This window comes from Hoplias malabaricus, chromosome 7, assembly GCF_029633855.1.
Source record: "Hoplias malabaricus isolate fHopMal1 chromosome 7, fHopMal1.hap1, whole genome shotgun sequence".
In the NCBI taxonomy this organism is placed as follows: Eukaryota; Metazoa; Chordata; class Actinopteri; order Characiformes; family Erythrinidae; genus Hoplias; species Hoplias malabaricus.
In genome coordinates, this window is record NC_089806.1 from 42,892,451 (window position 1) to 42,912,630 (window position 20,180).

At 41.0% G+C, this 20,180-nt stretch overlaps 3 protein-coding genes across 5 annotated transcripts; all 3 read right to left on the reverse strand.

Annotated features, from left to right (window-relative positions):
* Window positions 1-240: 240 nt before the first annotated feature.
* On the reverse strand, window positions 241-6,262 carry LOC136701828 (tripartite motif-containing protein 16-like). 3 transcript variants are annotated; one of them, XM_066676569.1, is made up of 8 exons: window positions 6,232-6,262; window positions 4,670-5,279; window positions 4,398-4,493; window positions 4,005-4,238; window positions 3,750-3,909; window positions 3,371-3,427; window positions 2,985-3,139; window positions 241-1,802 (listed from the first exon to the last, which is right to left on the reverse strand). In XM_066676569.1, the coding sequence occupies exons 2-8, from the start codon at window positions 5,258-5,260 to the stop codon at window positions 1,749-1,751; spliced, it is 1,347 nt and encodes a 448-aa protein (XP_066532666.1). In that variant the 5' UTR covers window positions 5,261-5,279; window positions 6,232-6,262; the 3' UTR covers window positions 241-1,748. The 3 variants fall into 3 exon arrangements, with proteins under 3 accessions (XP_066532666.1, XP_066532664.1, XP_066532665.1); XM_066676567.1 differs by lacking the exon at window positions 241-1,802 and having other exon boundaries at window positions 1,826-3,139; window positions 6,232-6,254; XM_066676568.1 differs by lacking the exons at window positions 241-1,802; window positions 6,232-6,262 and having other exon boundaries at window positions 1,826-3,139; window positions 4,670-5,298.
* Window positions 6,263-6,803: 541 nt separating this feature from the next.
* Window positions 6,804-11,026, reverse strand: LOC136701513 (tripartite motif-containing protein 16-like). The gene is made up of 6 exons (XM_066676084.1): window positions 10,370-11,026; window positions 10,100-10,195; window positions 9,749-9,982; window positions 9,492-9,651; window positions 8,757-8,816; window positions 6,804-8,610 (listed from the first exon to the last, which is right to left on the reverse strand). The coding sequence occupies exons 1-6, from the start codon at window positions 10,958-10,960 to the stop codon at window positions 8,075-8,077; spliced, it is 1,677 nt and encodes a 558-aa protein (XP_066532181.1). The 5' UTR covers window positions 10,961-11,026; the 3' UTR covers window positions 6,804-8,074.
* Window positions 11,027-13,584: 2,558 nt separating this feature from the next.
* On the reverse strand, window positions 13,585-19,859 carry LOC136702760 (tripartite motif-containing protein 29-like). The gene is given in 5 exon segments (XM_066677900.1): window positions 13,585-13,843; window positions 14,520-14,659; window positions 18,961-19,056; window positions 19,291-19,790; window positions 19,793-19,859. Coding segments are annotated over 5 exon segments (1,062 nt in total).
* Between the last annotated feature and the right edge of the window lie 321 nt (window positions 19,860-20,180).

Here is a 20,180-nt window from a genome sequence, read left to right on the forward strand (position 1 = left end):
CAACTGCCCAATCCCCAGTACCATTTTCACACCCAGGTTGCCAGGTATGAACTTTAATAGTTGAAACAAGCAGCATGCTATAGCCATGGAAGCAAGCAGGGGAACAGAGATGATGTTAGATCATCTCTTAAACCTTCTCATCCTTCTAGAGAGAGAGAGCTGCACATTGAGCACAGTTTCATTTTCTCTGAGAAGATAAAGCGGTGGGAGTGGGAGTGGCTACAAATCAAATGTCTGGATTGGACAGGACTTATAAAGAACAATTTTACATTTAAAATTTCAGTTGGTTAAGTGTCATACACATTGATTCGGGATTATAGAAAATAAAATGTTGTTTTGTCATAACTGACTGCAGCTGATGTTTAAATTTTTCTGTGCCTTATTCTTTTCTCTCAAAGTTTCATTTTTTTCTGTGCATCCCTCTTTGGAATAACAGAAGAGAGAGGACAACATCTGCTCACAGGTTAGGAGCGGCAGCAGAAAGAGCCAGAAGGATCTGAGCTGGAAGTCAGTAGATGGGCAGTGACTGGCTATAACTGACCCGCCGACTAAAGGACTTTGAGGATCTAAATGAGAAGATCTGGACACCACAGGATGACATCATCTGGTCGAAATCTAGTCATATGTAAGTGAGTTAAAGCAATTGCAATTAATGCAATTAATAGTCAGTTGTGAATTATGAAAACAGTTCCAGGAGAATAAAAATGTTAATGCTTTTATTATTCTGTCCATCGGAACATATTTCTAGTTCTTGGATTCCACTTTCCTCAACATTAAAGTGTCTGTTATCTGATATTACCATCTGAAAACAGGTCTAAAACCCTGTTCAATTCCTAAATTATATGATATTTAACTCAGGACACAGAATTCTTACCTATTTTCTAGCTTCCTATTTCCTCAATTTCAAGAGGTCATTTAAGTCTGAGGTGAAAAACAGATCTAACATAATTCCTAAATTTGTGACTGTATGCTAAAAACAAACAAATATACAGTAGTTACTTGAAATGCAGAACTTTTATAGACTGTTAGATCTGTTTTCATCATATGAAATTGTCCAAGTTGTATGAGCCATACAACTTTAAACATGAAAAGTCGGTTGATTATATTTACACCTTACATCCAGAGCATTGGAACAGCAAATCATACAAGTGTTTCTCTGTGGTAAAGTGCCATAAAGTGGCAGAAAGTAACTGCTGCTGCATTTAAGGTGGACTGGGAAATTCAAATAAGAAGCTAGCTTCTGCCTTTTCCTACAACCACTTCATCTGGGAATAGCTGGGCCTTCCACCCTTGGTAGCTGCACTGCTGGACCAAGTCCTGGTTTTTGATGGCTTTACCCTTTGAGGCCATTTCCCATCCATCTTCCCATGGGACCCTCAGTACAGTCTTGATACCCTTTAGGCTTTATGACCACGTCATGCCTCAGGGATGTCTGGACCACCTGCAGAAAATGCAGCTTTTTTCCCCAGGTCCACCCTCATATCCTGTGATTGTGCCACTTTCAGGAGGCTCTTCTTGATCTTCCTGGAAGAAGGTGGTTTCTCCCCTCATTGCCTGATCTGGATGGATGGGACTGTTGTTGTGGGTTTGACTGTTTTTCCCTCCCCCCTGCTCCAAGGTGTCGGCCTGTGTTTTGAGGACATTGTCATGGCATCATCTGTATCTCCCCTGAGTTAGTGCACATTTACACCCCTCCAGTCTGAGCTAGTGTCCCTCTCCCTCCACAAAATTTGCACGATGTGTCCTCTTTAATTCCCCTCCTCTGCAGGTTTGTTGGTGTCAGAAGAGTGTCGTACACTGATCTGAAATGGAAAGAATTGTGAGCGGGCTCCAATCTCCAGACTTCAGGCCATAATTTTCTGCTGTGGAAGGCCCCAAATTGCCCAGGCTCTTTTAAGTGACAATGTGTGGAATCTGGTGTTTTAATTTGGTATAATGAAAGATGTGCTGTTTCATCTGGTATCAAACAGGAATAAGTTAGTCATGAACCCTCTGTACAAGGGAAAATGACTTGTTTCAGTCTAGGGTCAAATCAGAGTTGTAAAGGATGTGTAAACCTTCTATGCATTTTGTACCCTGACTTAATTCATGTACTCCCTATGTAGATATCAGATTATAACTTATAACGATGAAAAACTGAATTCTATGTTACCTTTCATGACATTTTATAGACATTCCTCTATATTTAACTTCACTGTAAATAGAGATTCATTTCAAATGAATAATGGATAACATTTTGTAGAACATAAGAAACCTACAGGAATGCTGTGATTACAAACAATGCATCTACCACATACATTTTAAATCCTTTTGATGACTTCACTCACAATCCATTATTATTCAGATATTATTACACTGTGCTGTATAACTTTATAAGTAGATCCTTAAACTATTACATTAAGAATATACACATATTCAAAGTCTGTACATATAATATGGAACTATGGATTTAATTTCAAATGTTATGATACACGCCATTTAAATTTACACATACGAAATATAGGAATAATAATAATAATTTCATACGGTGTCCATCAGTTAATTAAAAACCTGTAATGAAAGGATTGTAAAATATATAGAAGGTAACTGAAGAATACACAGAAGCATCATTTTCAATCACAGAACCTCACTGTTGATCCCCTACCAACCCAGAACCCAGCGTAGAGCGGCTGAGTGAAGGTGGTGTGGACGGTGTGTAGGAGGGTCATTGTGTCAGAGACGCTGTAGAAGGACAGAGTTCCTGCGCCGTGATCCACATACACTCCTATTCTGGAGGAGGACGGGGCTGAGATCTCAGTCTCAATGTTGTTGTGACAGAAAGAGAGAGAGGGAGAACACTGCAGACTCCAGGACTGATCGTTGTGTCCAAACCAGCACTCATCACCACTACCTTTCCTGCTGATCTCTTTATATGACACTGATATGTGTGAATAAAAACTCTTATCACTGCTCCACTCAAACTCCCAGTAACAGCGTCCACTCACACTCTCTTTACTCAACACCTGAAACCAGTCGTCAAATCTCTCTGGATGATCAGGGTAACCCTGGACTCTCTCACTGTTTCTCACTACTCTGTTATTCTCAGACAGAACCAGGAGCTGATTTGCTGTGTTGGGGTCGAGGGTCAGACGACAGAAATCTAAAGAATGGGAAGAAAATGAATAAATGTGTTTCAAGTCCCAGAAAAATGACATGTTTAAATAAATAACTGTATCTTCTGTTCTCACTCCTCACTTCTATAAATCATATATTTTTACTATATGAGCATCTAGAAAGAACCTGTCTTACTTATTTAAGTTTTTTTGTTGTGTGTGTGTGTGTGTGCATGTGTGTGTATGGGGGGGGGGGGGGGGGTGTGTGTATCACATACACTGCAGGAAATCTTCTCTGGTCGTTGGCTCTGGGGGTAAAATCTGAACTGCTGCAGCTGTGGAGACAGAAATCAAATGATCCACAACAGAAAGAAGTAGACGATCATCCAGAAAAAAAGAAACAGGGAACAGAGCTCCAGTAAATGTTTATGTTTTAAATCGTCAAACCGACTGAACACAGGCAAATAACCTATAGATCTTCTATTAATAAATATTTAATAAAATCTTCTCAGTAACAGCAGAGTCGAGGAGAGACAGGGGAAAGCTCCACACACTCTCTCCACTGTGTAACTCTGCTGATCTCCTGTCTTTCTTTAGTCTGTACTTGAGGAAGAACTGTGTCCGTCACTATATTTCACATAAGGGGTCTCCTCTTACCGAGCGGAGGGATTTTACTGAACTCCTCTTTGCAGAATTCCTCCAGTCGCTCTTTCAGATCAGAGAGAGATTTCCTCACTGTGTCGAATGAGAGATGTTGATTAACCCAGATTCTCTGTGAGTCCTCAGGTCCAGGAGAGACACACAGAGACTGGAAACTCTACAGAATACAGAAGGGTAAAGGAGAACAGGAATACAGATCTTTTAGAGCCTTCCTGAGCTTCAGTTCTCTATAGATCACACAGTGAGTGTTACCTGGAGGAAATGGATGTGATCGTCTGTTTGTGGAAGCTGCTCCAGCTCAGTGTGTCTCCTCTTTAGATCAGAGATCTCCTGCTCCAGTTTCTCCAGGAGTTCTTCAGCTCGACTCAGTTCAGCCTTCTCCTGAGCTCTGATCAGCTCTGTCAGCTCAGAGCGCTTTTTCTCAAAGGAGTGGATCAGTTCAGTAAAGATCCTCTCACTGTCCCTCACTGCTGTCTGTGTAGAGCTCTGTTACAACACACACACACACACACACACACGGTACTCCACACTGTGTCTGTGTAGGGTCTGTAAGTGTCCAGCACTGAGCTCCTCACTGTCCGACTGGAGGAGAGTGGGACTGAGGGGTGGAATATCTGCTCCAGCCGCTCTCTCCTCACTACTCACCTTAAGAGCTTTCACAGCCTCTTTCACCTCCTGCAGCTTCTTCTCTTTCTCCTGGATTCTCTGCTGAGATTCCCTCTGCAAATCTTTCAGTCGACTCTGGATAGAAAATAAACACTTTGTGAACTGTGAGATAAGAGTAAATCATTAATGAAGAGAACTGTGTAGCTTTAAGGGACTTTGACACTGTGCTGTTTACTGTAAAGCCATAATTCTTACTCACACATGAAACAGAACTGATTTAAAATACTGTCCTCAGCAGGTGAAGCTCTGACCTCTTTGTTGGTTCTTTCTGTTGATACTGAGACTGTATCGTGGCCTCTGTGTTCCTCCATCGTACATAAATAACAGATACAGCTGTGGTCAGTGCGACAGTAGATCTCTATCAGTTTATCATGTAGAGAGCAGATCTTCTCTTGTAGTTTTGTAGAGGCTTTGACCAGTTTGTGTTTGATCAAGGCTGGAATTTCCAGATGAGGTTTAAGGTGAATTTCACAAAGCGACGCCACACACACCAGACAGGACTTGACAGCTTTGTGTTTCCTCCCAGTGCAGAAATCACACTCCACATCTCCAGGTCCAGCGTAACAGTGAGCAGGAGAAGGAGCCTGGAGCTCTGTCTGCTTCAGTTTCTCCACCACTTCAGCCAGCATGTTGTTTCTGCGTAGAACAGGCCTCAGAGTGAAGGCCTCTCTGCACTGGGGGCAGCTGTAGATCCCCGTCTGATCCTCCTGATCCCAGCAGTCATTAATACACACCTTACAGAAACTGTGTCCACAGGAAACAGCCACTGGATCCTTCAGCAGATCCAGACAGACTGGACATAAGAACTGGTCCTGATCTACTGAGATACTGGCCTCTGCCATTTTCCTGCAATCGTTCACTCTGAGAGAGAGAGAGAGAGAGAGAGAGTTGCAGACTGAGTTTAGTTTCGTTTTCTCTGAGGAGGAGTGGCTTCCTGATTCTGTTGTGGTTCAAGTGTCACAGAGGGAAGGAGGCGGAGAGAGGGGGAGGGAGAGAGAGGGGAGGAGACTGAAGAAAAGAACAAGGAAGAGACAGAATTAACACTGAAATGTAGCAGTAGATTAAAAAGACTCCACTTTGTAGAGAATCTGACACACTTTATAATTTCAGCATTTAAATAAACAGATATAAAAGATAAAATAAGAGAAAAATCTGTGACTGTGCTGTAGTCCTCTGTGTTTGTTTAAACAGATGTACTTTGATTAATGTAAAACCGTGTAAATGTTGTGAGAGATTCTGTAGACGTCTGATATTAGATTAACACAGACAGCAGTGGAGTTTAAATAGATGTAGCTGTTAAAGAATTAGAGGTGGTTTCCCCAGACAGGGATTAATCCTAGTCCTGGACTATATCCTCAATCTTCAGTGTTAGATCACAATTCAAAATGCAGTGTAGTTTTAGAGCCTGTTTTAATGCAGAAATCACATAAAATATATGAAAGATTGTTAGCTGCCTATGGTAATCCACAGCTTCTGCACATTTAATGGCAACGTCTTTGTCTTTATTACATTTAATAATATTAAAAAATATGGTTGTAGTACCATAAAACATGAGATTTTACAAAATTTCAAATATAACTCCACAAAATCTATTTAAATATTAGCAAGCCTGGAAGCTCTGCTTCTCCTGCTCTGTGTAGTAGCCTTTAACAAGCTGCAGCTGAGTTTTCTTCTTAGGCTTAATTTTCCTGCGCTTCAATTTTTCTTACCTCAACTTTCTTTTTTTTTCTGTGTTCCACTCTTTGAAATAAACTCTGATACAACACAAGAAAGCTCCACACTGCCATGAGGCTTTAGTTGGCTACGTACTCACCAGATTATTTAAATTCCCCATTCCTCCTTAAATAGAGCAGCAGTTACACACTAAAACCTGTAGATGGCAGTTTACCACAGAAAAACACTTGTATGTATGACATGCTGTATTCACGCTCAGAATGCTGAACTCAACTTCATATGATGAGAATTGATATAACAGTCTGTAACTGATCTAACAGCAGGTATATCCTGTCACCTATAGATGTCAGAATATACCACAGGGCGCTGTATGAAATGCGGTATCAAGGGAATTTATCCCAACTATACTCACACACCCTCTATTTAATAAAGACCAGAGAACAATTTACAGTCTTGAACAAATTAATTATTATAAACCATTAAAATGGAATATAGTTAGGACACGATTTGAAGACAATTTAGCCATTTGCAATAAACTGGAGCAGGACTATGTGATTTTATTGCAAATTAATAATGAATAAAAAAAATCAAGAGTACAAAAACAACAGCAATGCTGTGATTACAAACAGTAAATATGGCACATGCATTTTAATATATTTTTGCACATTGAGCAACAAAACATTATTATGAAGACATTATTACACTGGTCCATAAATATCATATATAGTATATACTTAAAGGAGCAATCTGTAAAATATTTAATGTACTAAATCATAGAATGACCCATGTTGTCCCATCAGAGGTAACATAGCTGAAGCACTGTTGTCTCTGAGAGTAGTGCTGCAGCCGATATGGATTCCGGAGCATAACTCTGTGTTTTGACCTGGGATCCCAGCAACTGCCCAATCCCCAGTACCATTCCACACCCGGGTTGCCAGGTACGAACTTTAATAGTTGAAACAAGCAGCATGCGATAGCCACGGAAGCAAGCAGGTGAACAGAGATGATGTTAGATTCTATCAGTCCTAAAAAAAAACTTGGCATCCTTCTAAAAATCTCTATGACCAGAGACAGAGTGAAACGATAATAAATGCTAACAATGTATTTGAAAAGTAGAGACAGCTTTGAGCCCAGCAAGATTAAAAAACAAATTCAGACCTGGCTAATTTTCTCATGAACAGGTAACAAAGTAATTTCTAAAAAACTATCAAATGCAGAGGGACACGTATGTGTGGATTAAAGTTGTAAACGATGTGGTTTGTGTGTTTAAATGAAGTGAGGAATAACAGATGTGTTCAGCCTCACATAGTTGCCTAGTTAAGGTGGAACAGAAAATTTAAATGAGTTGGAGAATGATGACAAACGTAGCCTCATAAAAATACCCCTTTAAGGTGAAAATAAATGTTTAAATATAAAAATTGTAAATAAGTAAAAACATTGGCCTCCTTAAATTAGGTTTAAAGGTGGAAGCGGAAAAATATTTAGTAGATAACATCGGCCTTGTCTGTTTCCATTTAAGGTGGAAATGGAAAGTCGAATATAAACTGATAAATACAGGATAAACATGACCCTTGTGCTTTGCCTTTCACTGGCATAGGTGGATGTTTCGGTGAAATGATGTACACTTCTGTGTCAACAGATTGATTAGGGCACATTTTCTTTAGCTATGAATGTCCAAAGCACTGGTTCTTGTAGGTTCCGTGTTTGGGTCTGGGAGAAGGGGGAGGGGTTAAACAACCCTCTTCAGCGTTTTGAATGTGGAGTGCAACACCCGTTATAAATGCTCACTATCAGTATTACAGATCACTCTTTTAAACCATGAAAACAGCAACAGACACCTAGAAATATAAAGGATTTATCCACAAACTGTAACTATGGTGACCATTTGAAATTATTTTATAATACATCATTTATAAATAAAAACAAGTAAACAAGGAATTATTTTCACATCATTTTCATCAGTTAAAAATAAGTAAATACATTCATTTCTCTGGATCCCACAACTTCACAGTTGATCCATTTTCAATAGAGAACCCAGCGTAGAGTGGCTGAGTGAAGGTGGTGTGGACGGTGTGGAGGAGGGTCATTGTGTCAGAGACGCTGTAGAAGGACAGAGTTCCTGCGCCGTGATCCACATACACTCCTATTCTGGAGGAGGACGGGGCTGAGATCTTAGTTTCAACGTTGTTGTGAAAGAAAGAGAGAGAGGGAGAACACAGCAGACTCCAGGACTGATCATTTCGTCCAAACAAGCAGTCATTACCCTTTCCTTTCCTGCTGATCCCTTTATATGACATTACTATGTATAAACAATTTTTTAAAATGCTGCTCCACTCAACCTCCCAGTAACAGCGTCCACTCACACTCTCGTTACTCAACACCTGACACCAGCCGTCAAATCTCTCTGGACGATCAGGGTAACCCTGGACTCTCACACTGTTCATCACTGCTCTGTTATTCTCAGACAGAACAAGGTACTGATGTGCTGTGTTGGGGTCCAGGGTCAGACGACAGAAATCTAAACACACGAAACAACAGAAAATGAACATATTTAAGGAAAGTAGATGCTCTCCCTCCTTACATGTGTAATTCATATATTGTTGGTATGTGTGTGTGTTGATCTGTTGTAATGTGAAAGTTTGTGTGTATGTGTGTGTCACATACACTGGATGAAATCTTCTCTGGTCTTTGGCTCTGAGGGTAAAATCAACTGAACTGCTGCAGCTGTGGAGACAGAAACCAAATGATCCTCAACAGAAAACAGACGACATTCAGAGAGTTCCAGCAAATGTTACTTTTAAATAATTAAATTCAAGAAAAAGTAGTCCACACTCAAAGGATGTGCCATTTGCCATTTGTGGAAGGAAGGTAGAAGTGTGGCAAAAGAATAAAAGGAGGACTCCAACAGGTGTAATTAATGATTTGATGAAGCCAGCGAAACACTAAACATCTGACATTGTGAACATCTGAGATTGTTTTTTAATACAGTAAATCTTTGAAGGTTACGTCTTGAGACTGCAGACTACTTTTTCTTGATTCTGAAGATTTTATTGAAGTCTACACACCAGAAAACAGTTTGAAATATCAAAAGCTTTGTATATATTTTGCCAGCAACTTGCCCTTTCTTGCTGCTTTTAATTCATAAAATGGATTAAACCCTTGAAAACATTCTCTAGCTTTTCTATATATAACTAACGTAATAAACACTTCTCCTTAACAGCCGAGTCAAGGAGAGTTTATTTATCAAAGTCTGTTGATACTCATGTGCCATGTGCGTGTTGTGATACATGTCTTATCTGATGTCTCGTGTAACTCTGCTGATCTCCTGTCTTTCTTTAGTCTGTACTTGAGGAAGAACTGTGTCCGTCACTATATTTCACATAAGGGGTCTCCTCTTACCGAGCGGAGGGATTTTACTGAACTCCTCTTTGCAGAATTCCTCCAGTCGCTCTTTCAGATCAGAGAGAGATTTCCTCACTGTGTCGAATGAGAGATGTTGATTAACTCTGATTCTCGGTGAGTCCTCAGGTCCAGGAGAGACACACAGAGACTGGAAACTCTACAGAATACAGAAGGGTAAAGGAGAACAGGAATACAGATCTTTTAGAGCCTTCCTGAGCTTCAGTTCTCCCTATAGATCACACAGTGAGTGTTACCTGGAGGAAATGGATGTGATCGTCTGTGTGTGGAAGCTGCTCCAGCGCAGTGTGTCTCCTCTTTAGATCAGAGATCTCCTGCTCCAGTTTCTCCAGGAGTTCTTCAGCTCGACTCAGTTCAGCTTTCTCCTGAGCTCTGATCAGCTCTGTCAGCTCAGAGCGCTTTTTCTCAAAGGAGAGGATCAGTTCAGTGAAGATCCTCTCACTGTCCCCCACTGCTGTCTGTGCAGAGCTCTGTTACAACACACACACAAGTAAGTGTCCAGCACTGAGCTCCTCACTGTCCGACTGGAGGAGAGTGGGACTGAGGGGTGGAATATCTGCTCCAGCCGCTCTCTCCTCACTACTCACCTTAAGAGCTTTCACAGCCTCTTTCACCTCCTGCAGCTTCTTCTCTTTCTCCTGGATTCTCTGCTGAGATTCCCTCTGCAAATCTTTCAGTCGACTCTGGATCAAAATAAACACTTTATAAACTGTGAGATAAGAGTAAATCATTAATTAAGAATCTGATGTTGTTTTAACAGAGTTGACACGGTGCTGTTTACTGTAAAGCCATAATTCTTACTCACACATGAAACAGAACTGATTTAAAATACTGTCTTCAGCAGGTGAAGCTCTGACCTGTTTGTTGGTTCTTTCTGTTGATACTGAGACTGTATCGTGGCCTCTGTGTTCCTCCATCGTACATAAATAACAGATACAGCTGTGGTCAGTGCGACAGTAGATCTTCATCACTTCATCGTGTAGAGAGCAGATGTTCTCTTGTAGTTTTGTGGCAGCTTTGATCAATGTGTGTTTGATCAAGGCTGGAATTTCCAGATGAGGTTTAAGGTGAGTTTCACAAAGTGACGCCACACACACCAGACAGGACTTGACAGCTTTGTGTTTCCTCTCAGTGCAGAAATCACACTCCACATCTCCAGGTCCAGCGTAACAGTGAGCAGGAGAAGGAGCCTGGAGCTCTGTCTTCTTCAGTTTCTCCACCACTTCAGCCAGCATGTTGTTTCTGCATAGAACAGGCCTCGGAGTGAAGGGCTCTCTGCACTGTGGACAGCTGTATATCCTCATCTGATCCTCCTGATCCCAGCAGCCATTAATACACACTTTACAGAAACTGTGTCCACAGGGAACAGTCACTGGATCCTTCAGCAGATCCAGACAGACTGGACACATGAACTGGTCCTGATCTACTGAGATACTGGCCTCTGCCATTTTCCTGCAATCACTCACTGAGAGAGAGAGAGAGAGAGAGAGAGTTCCAGACTGAGTTAAGTTTTGTTTTCTCTGAGGAGGAGTTGCTTCCTGATTCTGTTGTGGCTTAAGTGTCACAGAGGGAAGGAGGTGGAGAGAGGGGAGGAGACTGAAGAAAAGATCAAGGAAGGGATGAAATGTAGCAGTAGATTAAAAAGACTCCACTTTGTAGAGAATCTGACACACTTTATAATTGCAGCATTTAAATAAACATATAAAAGATAAAATAAGAGAAAAATCTGTGACTGTGCTGTAGTCCTCTGTGTTTGTTTAAACAGATGTACTTTGATTAATGTAAAACTGTGTAAATGTTGTGAGAGATTCTGTAGACGTCTGATATTAGATTAACACAGACAGCAGTGGAGTTTAAATAGATGTAGCTGTTAAAGAACTAGAGGTGGTTTCCCCAGACAGGGATTAATCCTAGTTCTGGACTCTATCCTCAATCCTCAATGGAAGATCACAATTCAAAATGCAGTGTAGTTTTAGAGTCTGTTTTAATGCAAAAATCACTGTGCAATGACATAAAATAAATGAAAGATTGTTAGCTGCCTCTGGTAATCCACTGCTTCAGCACATTTAATTTCAACTTCTTTGTCTTTATTACCTTTAATAATATTAAAAAATATGGTTGTAGTACCATAAGACTATACATTATTTCATATATAACTCCACAAAATCTATTTAAATATTAGCTAGCCTGGAAGCTAACAGCACGGCTCTGCTTCTCCTGCTTTGTGTAGTGGCCTTTAACCAGCTGCAGCTGATTTTTCTCGTTAGGCTTAATTTTTCTGTGATTTATTTTTTCTTAACCTTCTTTTTTTTCTGTGTTCCACTCTTTGAAATAAATTATAATTTCCCCATTCCTCCTTAAAGCAGCAGTTACACACTTAAACCTATAGATGGCAGTTTAACACAGAAAAACACTTGTATGTATGACATGCTGTGTTCACGCTCAGAATGCTGAACTCAACTTCATATGATGAAAATTGATCTAACAGTCTATAACAGATCTAACAACAGGTATATCTTGCAGTGGCGGATGCTGGTCTTTCATGGAGGGGAAGCTCAATTTCGGCTTACATCATAAAATGTGTCGGTTTATTTATGCGTAAATTCAATTTAATTTCAAATTTAATGTACTAAATCTTAGAATGACCAGGTTGTGTCATCAGAGGAAACATAGCTGAAGCACTGGTGTTTCTGAAAGAGTCTCTGAAAGCACTGGTGTCTCTGTGCTGCAGCCAGTGTGGGTTCCGGAGCATAACTCTGTGCTTTGACCTGGGATCCCACCAACTGCCCAATCCCCAGTACCATTCCACACCCGGGTTGTCAGGTATGAACTTTAATAGTTGAAACAAGCAGCATGCTATAGCCATGGAAGCAAGTAGGGGAACAGAGCTTATGTTAGATTCTATCAGACCTAAAAAAAACCTTCAGACCTTCTCATCCTTCTAGAGAGAGAGCTGCACATTGAGCAGAGTTTCATTTTCTCTGAGAAGATAAAGCAGAGTGGGAGTGGCTACAAATCAAATGTCTGGATTGGACAGGACTTATCCAACTGAAATTTTAAATGTAAAATTGTTCTTTATAAGTGTCATACACATTGATTCGGGATTATAGAAAATAAAATGTTTTGTCATAACTGACTTCAGATGATGTTTAAAATTTTCTGTGCCTCAAAGTTTCATTTTTTTTCTGTACATCCCTCTTTGGAATAACAGAAGAGAGAGGACAACATTTGCTCACAGGTTAGGAGAGGCACCAGAAAGAGCCAGAAGGAACTGAGTTGGAAGTCAGTAGATGGGCAGTGACTGGCTATAACTGACCCGCCGACTAAAGGACTTTGAGGATCTAAATGAGAAGATCTGGACACCACAGGATGACATCATCTGGTCGAAATCTAGTCATATGTGATTGAGTTAAAGCAATTGCAATTAATGTAATTAATAGTCAGTTGTGAATTATGAGAACAGTTCCAAGAGAATAAAATTGTTAATACTTTTATTATTCTGTACATCTGAACATATTGCTAGTTCTCGGATTCCGCTTTCCTCAACATTAAAGTGTCTGCTATCTGATATTAACATCTGAAAACAGGTCTAAAACCCTGTTCAATGCATAAATGACATGAGGTTTAACTCAGGCCACAGAATTCCTGCCTATTTTCTAGCTTCCTATTTCCACAATTTCAAGAGGTCAGTTAAGTCTGAGGTGAAAACAGATCTAACATAATTCCTAAATTTGTGACTGTATGCTAAAAACAAACAAATATACAGTAGTTACTTGTAATGCAGAACTTTGATACTGTTAGATCTGTTTTCATCGTATGAAATTGTCCAAGTTGTATGAGCCATACAACTTTAAACATGAACAGTCTGTTGATTATAATTACACCTTACATCCAGACCATTGGAACAGCAATTCATACAAGTGTTTCTCTGTTGTAAAGTGTTATAAAGTGGCAGAATGTAACTGCTGCTGCATTTATGGTGGCCTGGGAAATTCGAATAAGAAGCTAGCTCCTGCCTTTTCCTACAACCAACCTCATCTGGGAATAGCTGGTCCTTCCACCCTTGGTAGCTTCACTGCTGGACCAAGTCCTGGTATTTGATGGCATTACTCTTTGAGTACTCATGCCTCAGGGATGTCTGGACCACCTGCAGAAAATGCAACTTTCTTCCCAGGTCCACCCTCATATCCTGTGATTGTGCCACTTGCAGGAGGCTCTTCTTGATCTTCCTGGAGGAAGGTGGCTTCTCCCCTCCTTGCCTGATCTGGATGGATGGGACTGTTGTTGTGGGTTTGACTGTTTTTCCCTCCCCCCTGCTCCAAGGTGTCGGCCTGTGTTTGAGGACATTGTCGTGGCATCATCTGTATCTCCCCTGAGTTAGTGCACATTTACACCCCTCCAGTCTGAGCCAGTGTCCCTCTCCCTCCACAAAATTTGCACGATGTGTCCTCTTTCATTCCCCTCCTCTGCAGGTTTGTTGGTGTCAGAAGTGTGTCGCACACTGATCTGAAATGGAAAGAATTGCGAGCTGGCTCCAATCTTCAGACTTCAGGCCATAATTTTCTGCTGTGGAAGGCCCCCACTTGCCCAGGCTCTTTTTGACCCATGTTCTTCAAGCCTTTTAAGGTGACAATGTGTGGAATCTGGTGTTTTAATTTGTTATAATTAAAGATGTGCTGTTTCATGTGGTATCAAACAGGGATAAATTAATCATGAGCCCTCTGTACAAGGGAAAATGACTTGTTTTAGTCTAGGGTCAAATCAGGGTAGTAAAGCATGCATTTTGGACCCTGACTTAATTCACGTACTCCCTATGTAGATATCAGAGTATAACTTAGAATTCAGTTTTTCATCGTTATATGTTACCTTTCATAACATTTTATAGACATTCCTCTATATTTAATTTTACTGTAAATAGATATAGATTTATTTCAAATGAATAATGGATAACATTTTGTAGAAGCGTAAGACACCTACAGGAATGCTGTGATTACAAACAGTACAAACAGGAGATCTTCAGCTCGACTCAGTTCAGCCTTCTCCTGAGCTCTGATCAGCTCTGTCAGCTCAGAGCACTTTTTCTCAAAGGAGCGGATGAGTTCAGTAAAGATCCTCTCACTGTCCCTCACTGCTGTATGTGCAGAGCTCTGTTACAACACACACACACACACACACACACGTAATGGAAAAATGCAGATTAACACTAATGAGTAATGATTCATAATAACTAATGACAAAAGATATGGGGTTTGATTAATCTTGGTTAATTCTTAGTCACATAGTAGGCCTTAGTGCTTGAAGTTGAAGAGATTTATTGCATTGTGTGGTTACGGTGACCTGTGGAAAAATACAGGCCTGAGCAGATTAGAAGGAACTCAACGACATTCTCATCATTTCTCAACCAATAAGGGAATGTTTGGGTTAAAGGTATGAGAAACGTTGATGGTGTACGTGACTGGGGCTCTATATGTATGACTTGATTTTGTTCAATAAACTCATGAGATAAGAGAGAATCTTTGACTGCGTGTCTTATTCCTCTGTTCTCCCCAAAGAATTCTTTGAGCAATTGATCTATCGATCTTCCTTCCTGGTTACACATAGATTAATTAAAACATTTCCGTAACAGTAGTTAATCCTAAAAGGGACTATCAACCAAAAAAGCCACTCAAGCGCTTCACTATTGAGGGCACCACATCAGTGTTCAATTCGCTCGTCACTGCTGGTGTGATGGTTCTCCGCCCTAATTCAGCGGTTCATGCCCTAATTTATTTTTCTTTCATTCATTCATTTTCTTTTCCGCTTCTCCATTTCAGGGTCGCGGTCCTAATTTATTTGGTGAAGAATAATAAAATTTAGTGCTTCAGGGGAAACTGGAGAGTGGAGACTTGTGTAAGACCTGCAGGCAGTAAATTCTGAGATTATTCCTGAGATTCATCCACCCTCTCCAGAACTTCCAAATCGGCGCACAGTCTTATCCCAGGCACCTGTTAAACCTGTTAACAGCACTTTTTTATGATTAATTTAGTGAATGCGTTTTTCAGCATTCCGGTGCACCCAGAAATACAGTACTGGTTGGCATTTTTATTTAAGGATAATTTGTGGACATGGACCCGATTGCCTCAGGGTTACGCAGAATCACTGATCATTTTTAATGCAGCACTTAAGGCTGATTTAAGGATTTACTTTTTCCAGGAGGCAGTGCACGTCTTCAGTAGATTATTTGTTTGTCTGATGCTGAAGCATGTCATGAAGATAATGTTGCATTGTTGTGTTCTCATGGGGTTATTAATAATTAATATTAATATGCACAGGTGCATATTTCTCCAGCAAAACTGGTGATCCTAGCTTCTAGAGATATCATGGTTTAAAAAAAACAAAAAACAAAAAACAAAAACAAAGTTGATGTTGGTGGTTCAACACGAGGTGTTAATGGTATTTGTTAGAACAGGAAACGTGATTTGTCAGCTGCATGCTGGTTACTTGTTGCCTTGTTGCTTTAACTGCTGAATGTTACTATTCAGCGTTGTACAATTTTAAATCCAGAAAGTTTACTCCCTACATCAGATGATGGAGAACCTCATGACTGTTTAGCAGCCATTTCACAGGTGTGTTCTCCCAGGACTGATTTAACTGATGTTCCAATTCATAACGCTGATCTCAACTTGTATGTGGACGGATCCGCGTCTCGCGATGACTGCAGAAAAAACAGAGTGGGATTTGCAGTTGTGACCTTGCATGAGTGTTTGTGGTCCGGCAGGCTTTCAAGTTCTTTATCAGCGCAGGCAGCAGAATTGGTGGCTCTTACAGAAGCATGCAAACTGGCTGAGGGTAAGACTGTAAATATTTGGACTGACTCCAAATATGCATATTCCTGTGTGTTTGATTTTGGAATGATATAGTCCTACAGAAATTTTCTGACGTCCACAGGGAAACACATTGCACATCACACATTGGTGGCAGCATTATTAAAAGCAATCCTGTTGCCAAAAGCTGTTGCTGTGATTAAATGCCAGGCTCACACAAAAGACACTCCAGAAGTGGCACGAGGAAATGCTTTTACAGATGAAGCAGCGAAGAAAGCAGCTGATAATGACCTAATGTTTTCTCTTTTCCAGGAATCCTCTATTCCAGAGCCCCACCCTCTCACACACAGAACTAACCTCGCAGGCTTCAGAAGCAGAGCTTGGCGCAAAGCAGGTTGTGTTTTCAAGGACGGAATGTGGCAAGCTTTAGATGGTAGGCCTTGCCTACCCTCTGCTTATTTTCCCTATTTTGCAAAATTGTCTCATGGGAGAGATCATGCATCTAAAGGGGCTTTGGGATCTGCAGTACAGCGAATCTGGTACACAAAAGGGTTCACTATTTTTGCACAATGATTTTGTGAAAAATGTCTCATATGCGCCCAGCACAATGCAGCTCGAGGCATTAAAATAACACCAGGGGCACATCCTCCACCCAATGAGCCATTTGAACATTTGCAGATGGATTTCATTGAACTCAACCAGTGCAAGGGAAAAGGTATTGTCTGGTGGTAGTGGATATGTTTTCTAAATGGGTTGAGTGCTTTCCTACCAGCAAAAAAGACGCTCAGGCAGTGGCCAAAGTTTTGATTCAGCACATTATTCCTCGTTGGGGTATTCCTCAACGCATTGGGAGTATCAATGGACCAGCTTTTATCAGCACAGCACTCACTCAGCGAGAAGAGACATTGGGCATTGATGTGAAATTACACTGTGCATATCATCCACAGAGTGCAGGAGCAGTCGAGATTGAAAATGCAACAATCAAAAGCAAGCTTCAGAAATGTTGTGTAGAAACAGGGCTCAATTGGGTGCAGGCATTACCACTGGTTTTGATGTATATGGGGATGCAAGCCAGAACCAAACTGGGTTAACACCTTTTGAAATTTTGTTTGGCAGGCCACCGAGATGGGGTTTGGATCCACCAGGCCACGTGGACGACATGGGACTTTTGGAAGATCACATGTTGTCCTATTGTAAGAAATTACTAACAATTCTGCGTTCTGTTCACTTACAGGCAGCAGCAGCTTTGCCTAAACAATTGGAGGGGAAGCTACACACTCTGAAACCAGGAGATTGGGTGGTGATAAGGGATCACAGGTGTAAGCCCTGGAAGAATCAACGGTGGTTGGGGCCTTTCCAAGTCCTGCTCACTATTGAAACTGCGGTGAAGGTCAAGGGACGCGCACCCTGGATCCACGTGTCGCACTGCAAAAAGGCACCAGCCTTACAGAGGGACGACAGAGACACCGCGAAGCAAGAATGAAAGATTACCAACTGTTAATCATTTGGGTGATGTTGTTGGCACCGGCATTGGCTGGGTCATTTCCAGGTTCGGGCTATCCCAGAGGCACCATACATTCAGGTATAAATCTTTGGTATCAAAAACCTAAATACACTGTCACTGTCATACAGACATCATGTTATGTCTGTATGGGGGCACGGGACGTTCCAATTATCATGCCGTTTCTTTACAATGCTTCCACTTGTGCCAAATACATGAGAAAAATGCATCCAGATCCAGGTAGGATAAGGTAGAATGCTTACTGCAGGGGAATAAAGGTAAAATGTGTAAGGATGAAGACATGCTAGATCAGTCAATAAAGGGGGGTTATATGTGTCCTAGAGATTGTGCTCTAGCAGCTGGCTCCAAAACATCCAACTATTCAGTTATACATCGTGAATGTCCCAAATGGCTTAAGTCCTTCTTAATGTTGTCTCCTACAGAGATGATTGAAAACCCAGATGATTATGTTGACAATTTGAATGCTCCCTATGAGTGTTACACTAGAAACTTTGGCAGGCCTTTTTATCTACATAAAAAGGGAGGAATGTAATGGAAAAATGCAGATTAACACTAATGAGTAATGATTCATAATAACTAATGACAAAAGATATGGGGTTTGATTAATCTTGGTTAATTCTTAGTCATACAGTAGGCCTTAGTGCTTGAAGTTGAAGGGATTTATTGCATTGTGTGGTTACGGTGACCTGTGGAAAAATACAGGCCTGAGCAGATTAGAAGGAACTCAACGACATTCTCACCATTTCTCAACCAATAAGGGAATGTTTGGGTTAAAGGTATGAGAAACGTTGATGGTGTACGTGACTGGGGCTCTATATGTATGACTTGATTTTGTTCAATAAACTCGTGAGATAAGAGAGAATCTTTGACTGCGTGTCTTATTCCTCTGTTCTCCCCAAAGAATTCTTTGAGCAATTGATCTATCGATCTTCCTTCCTGGTTACACATAGATTAATTAAAACATTTCCGTAACAACACACACACACACACACACACGGTATTCCACACTGTGTCTGTGTAGGGTCTGTAAGTGTCCAGCACTGAGCTCCTCACTGTCCGACTGGAGGAGAGTGGGACTGAGGGGTGGAATATCTGCTCCAGCCGCTCTCTCCTCACTACTCACCTTAAGAGCTTTCACAGCCTCTTTCACCTCCTGCAGCTTCTTCTCTTTCTCCTGGATTCTCTGCTGAGATTCCCTCTGCAAATCTTTCAGTCGGATCTGGATCAAAATAAACTCTGTATGAACTGTGAGATAAGAGCATTTCCTTAAGCATAAGATGTTGCTATAACAGACGTTGACACTGTACATTTATCTCCAAAAAAGAAAGTATGTGGGTCTTAGCTGTTCAGACCTGTCTGACCTGACTGGTCAAAATCACTGTTTCTCTGAACACATTCAGTTGTTCCAAAAATCTACACTTAATTAATATTCACAGACAATAGAAATTCAGACCTGTTTCTCTTGTCTTTCTGCTCCAGCTGCAACTGTGTCGTGGCCTCTGTGTTCCTCCATCGTACATAAATAACAGATACAGCTGTGGTCAGTGCGGCAGTAGATCTTCATCACTTCATCGTGTAGAGAGCAGATCTTCTCTTGTAGTTTTGAGGAGACTTTGACCAATTTGTGTTTGATCAAGGCTTGAATTTCCAGATGAGGTTTAAGGTGAGTTTTACAAAGTGACACCACACACATCAGACAGGACTTGACGGCTTTGTGTTTCCTCCCAGTGCAGAAATCACACTCCACAACTCCAGGTCCAGCGTAACAGTGAGCAGGAGAAGGAGCTTGGAGCTCTGTCTTCTTCAGTTTCTTCACCACTTCAGCCAGCATGTTGTTTCTGCGTAGATCAGGCCTCGGAGTGAAGGTCTCTCTGCACTGGGGGCAGCTGTAGATCCTCGTCTGATCCTCCTGATCCCAGCAGTTATTAATACACACCTTACAGAAACTGTGTTCTTCAGCAGATCCAGACAGACTGGACACATGAACTGGTCCTGATCTAGGGAAATATTGGATGCTGCCATTTTCCTGCACTTGACCCTTTCATTTTCTCTGAGAATATAAAGAAGCAGAGTGGGAGTGGCTAAATGTGGACTTTCTGGAATGGACAGTCTATATGTGTTAAGTCTTAAACCACATTCATTCTGGTTTCTAGAAAATGAGATATTATTGTTTTTGTCATAAAAGCCTGGCTCTGTAGCAGCTTTGCTTCTCCTGCTCTGTGTAGTGATGTTTAACCAGCTGCAGCTGATATTTCTCACTAGGCTGAAAACTCCCAATTCTAAACTTACACGATTTTTAACTTGGGCCTCAGAATTCTTGGCTATTTTCTGGATTCCTATTTC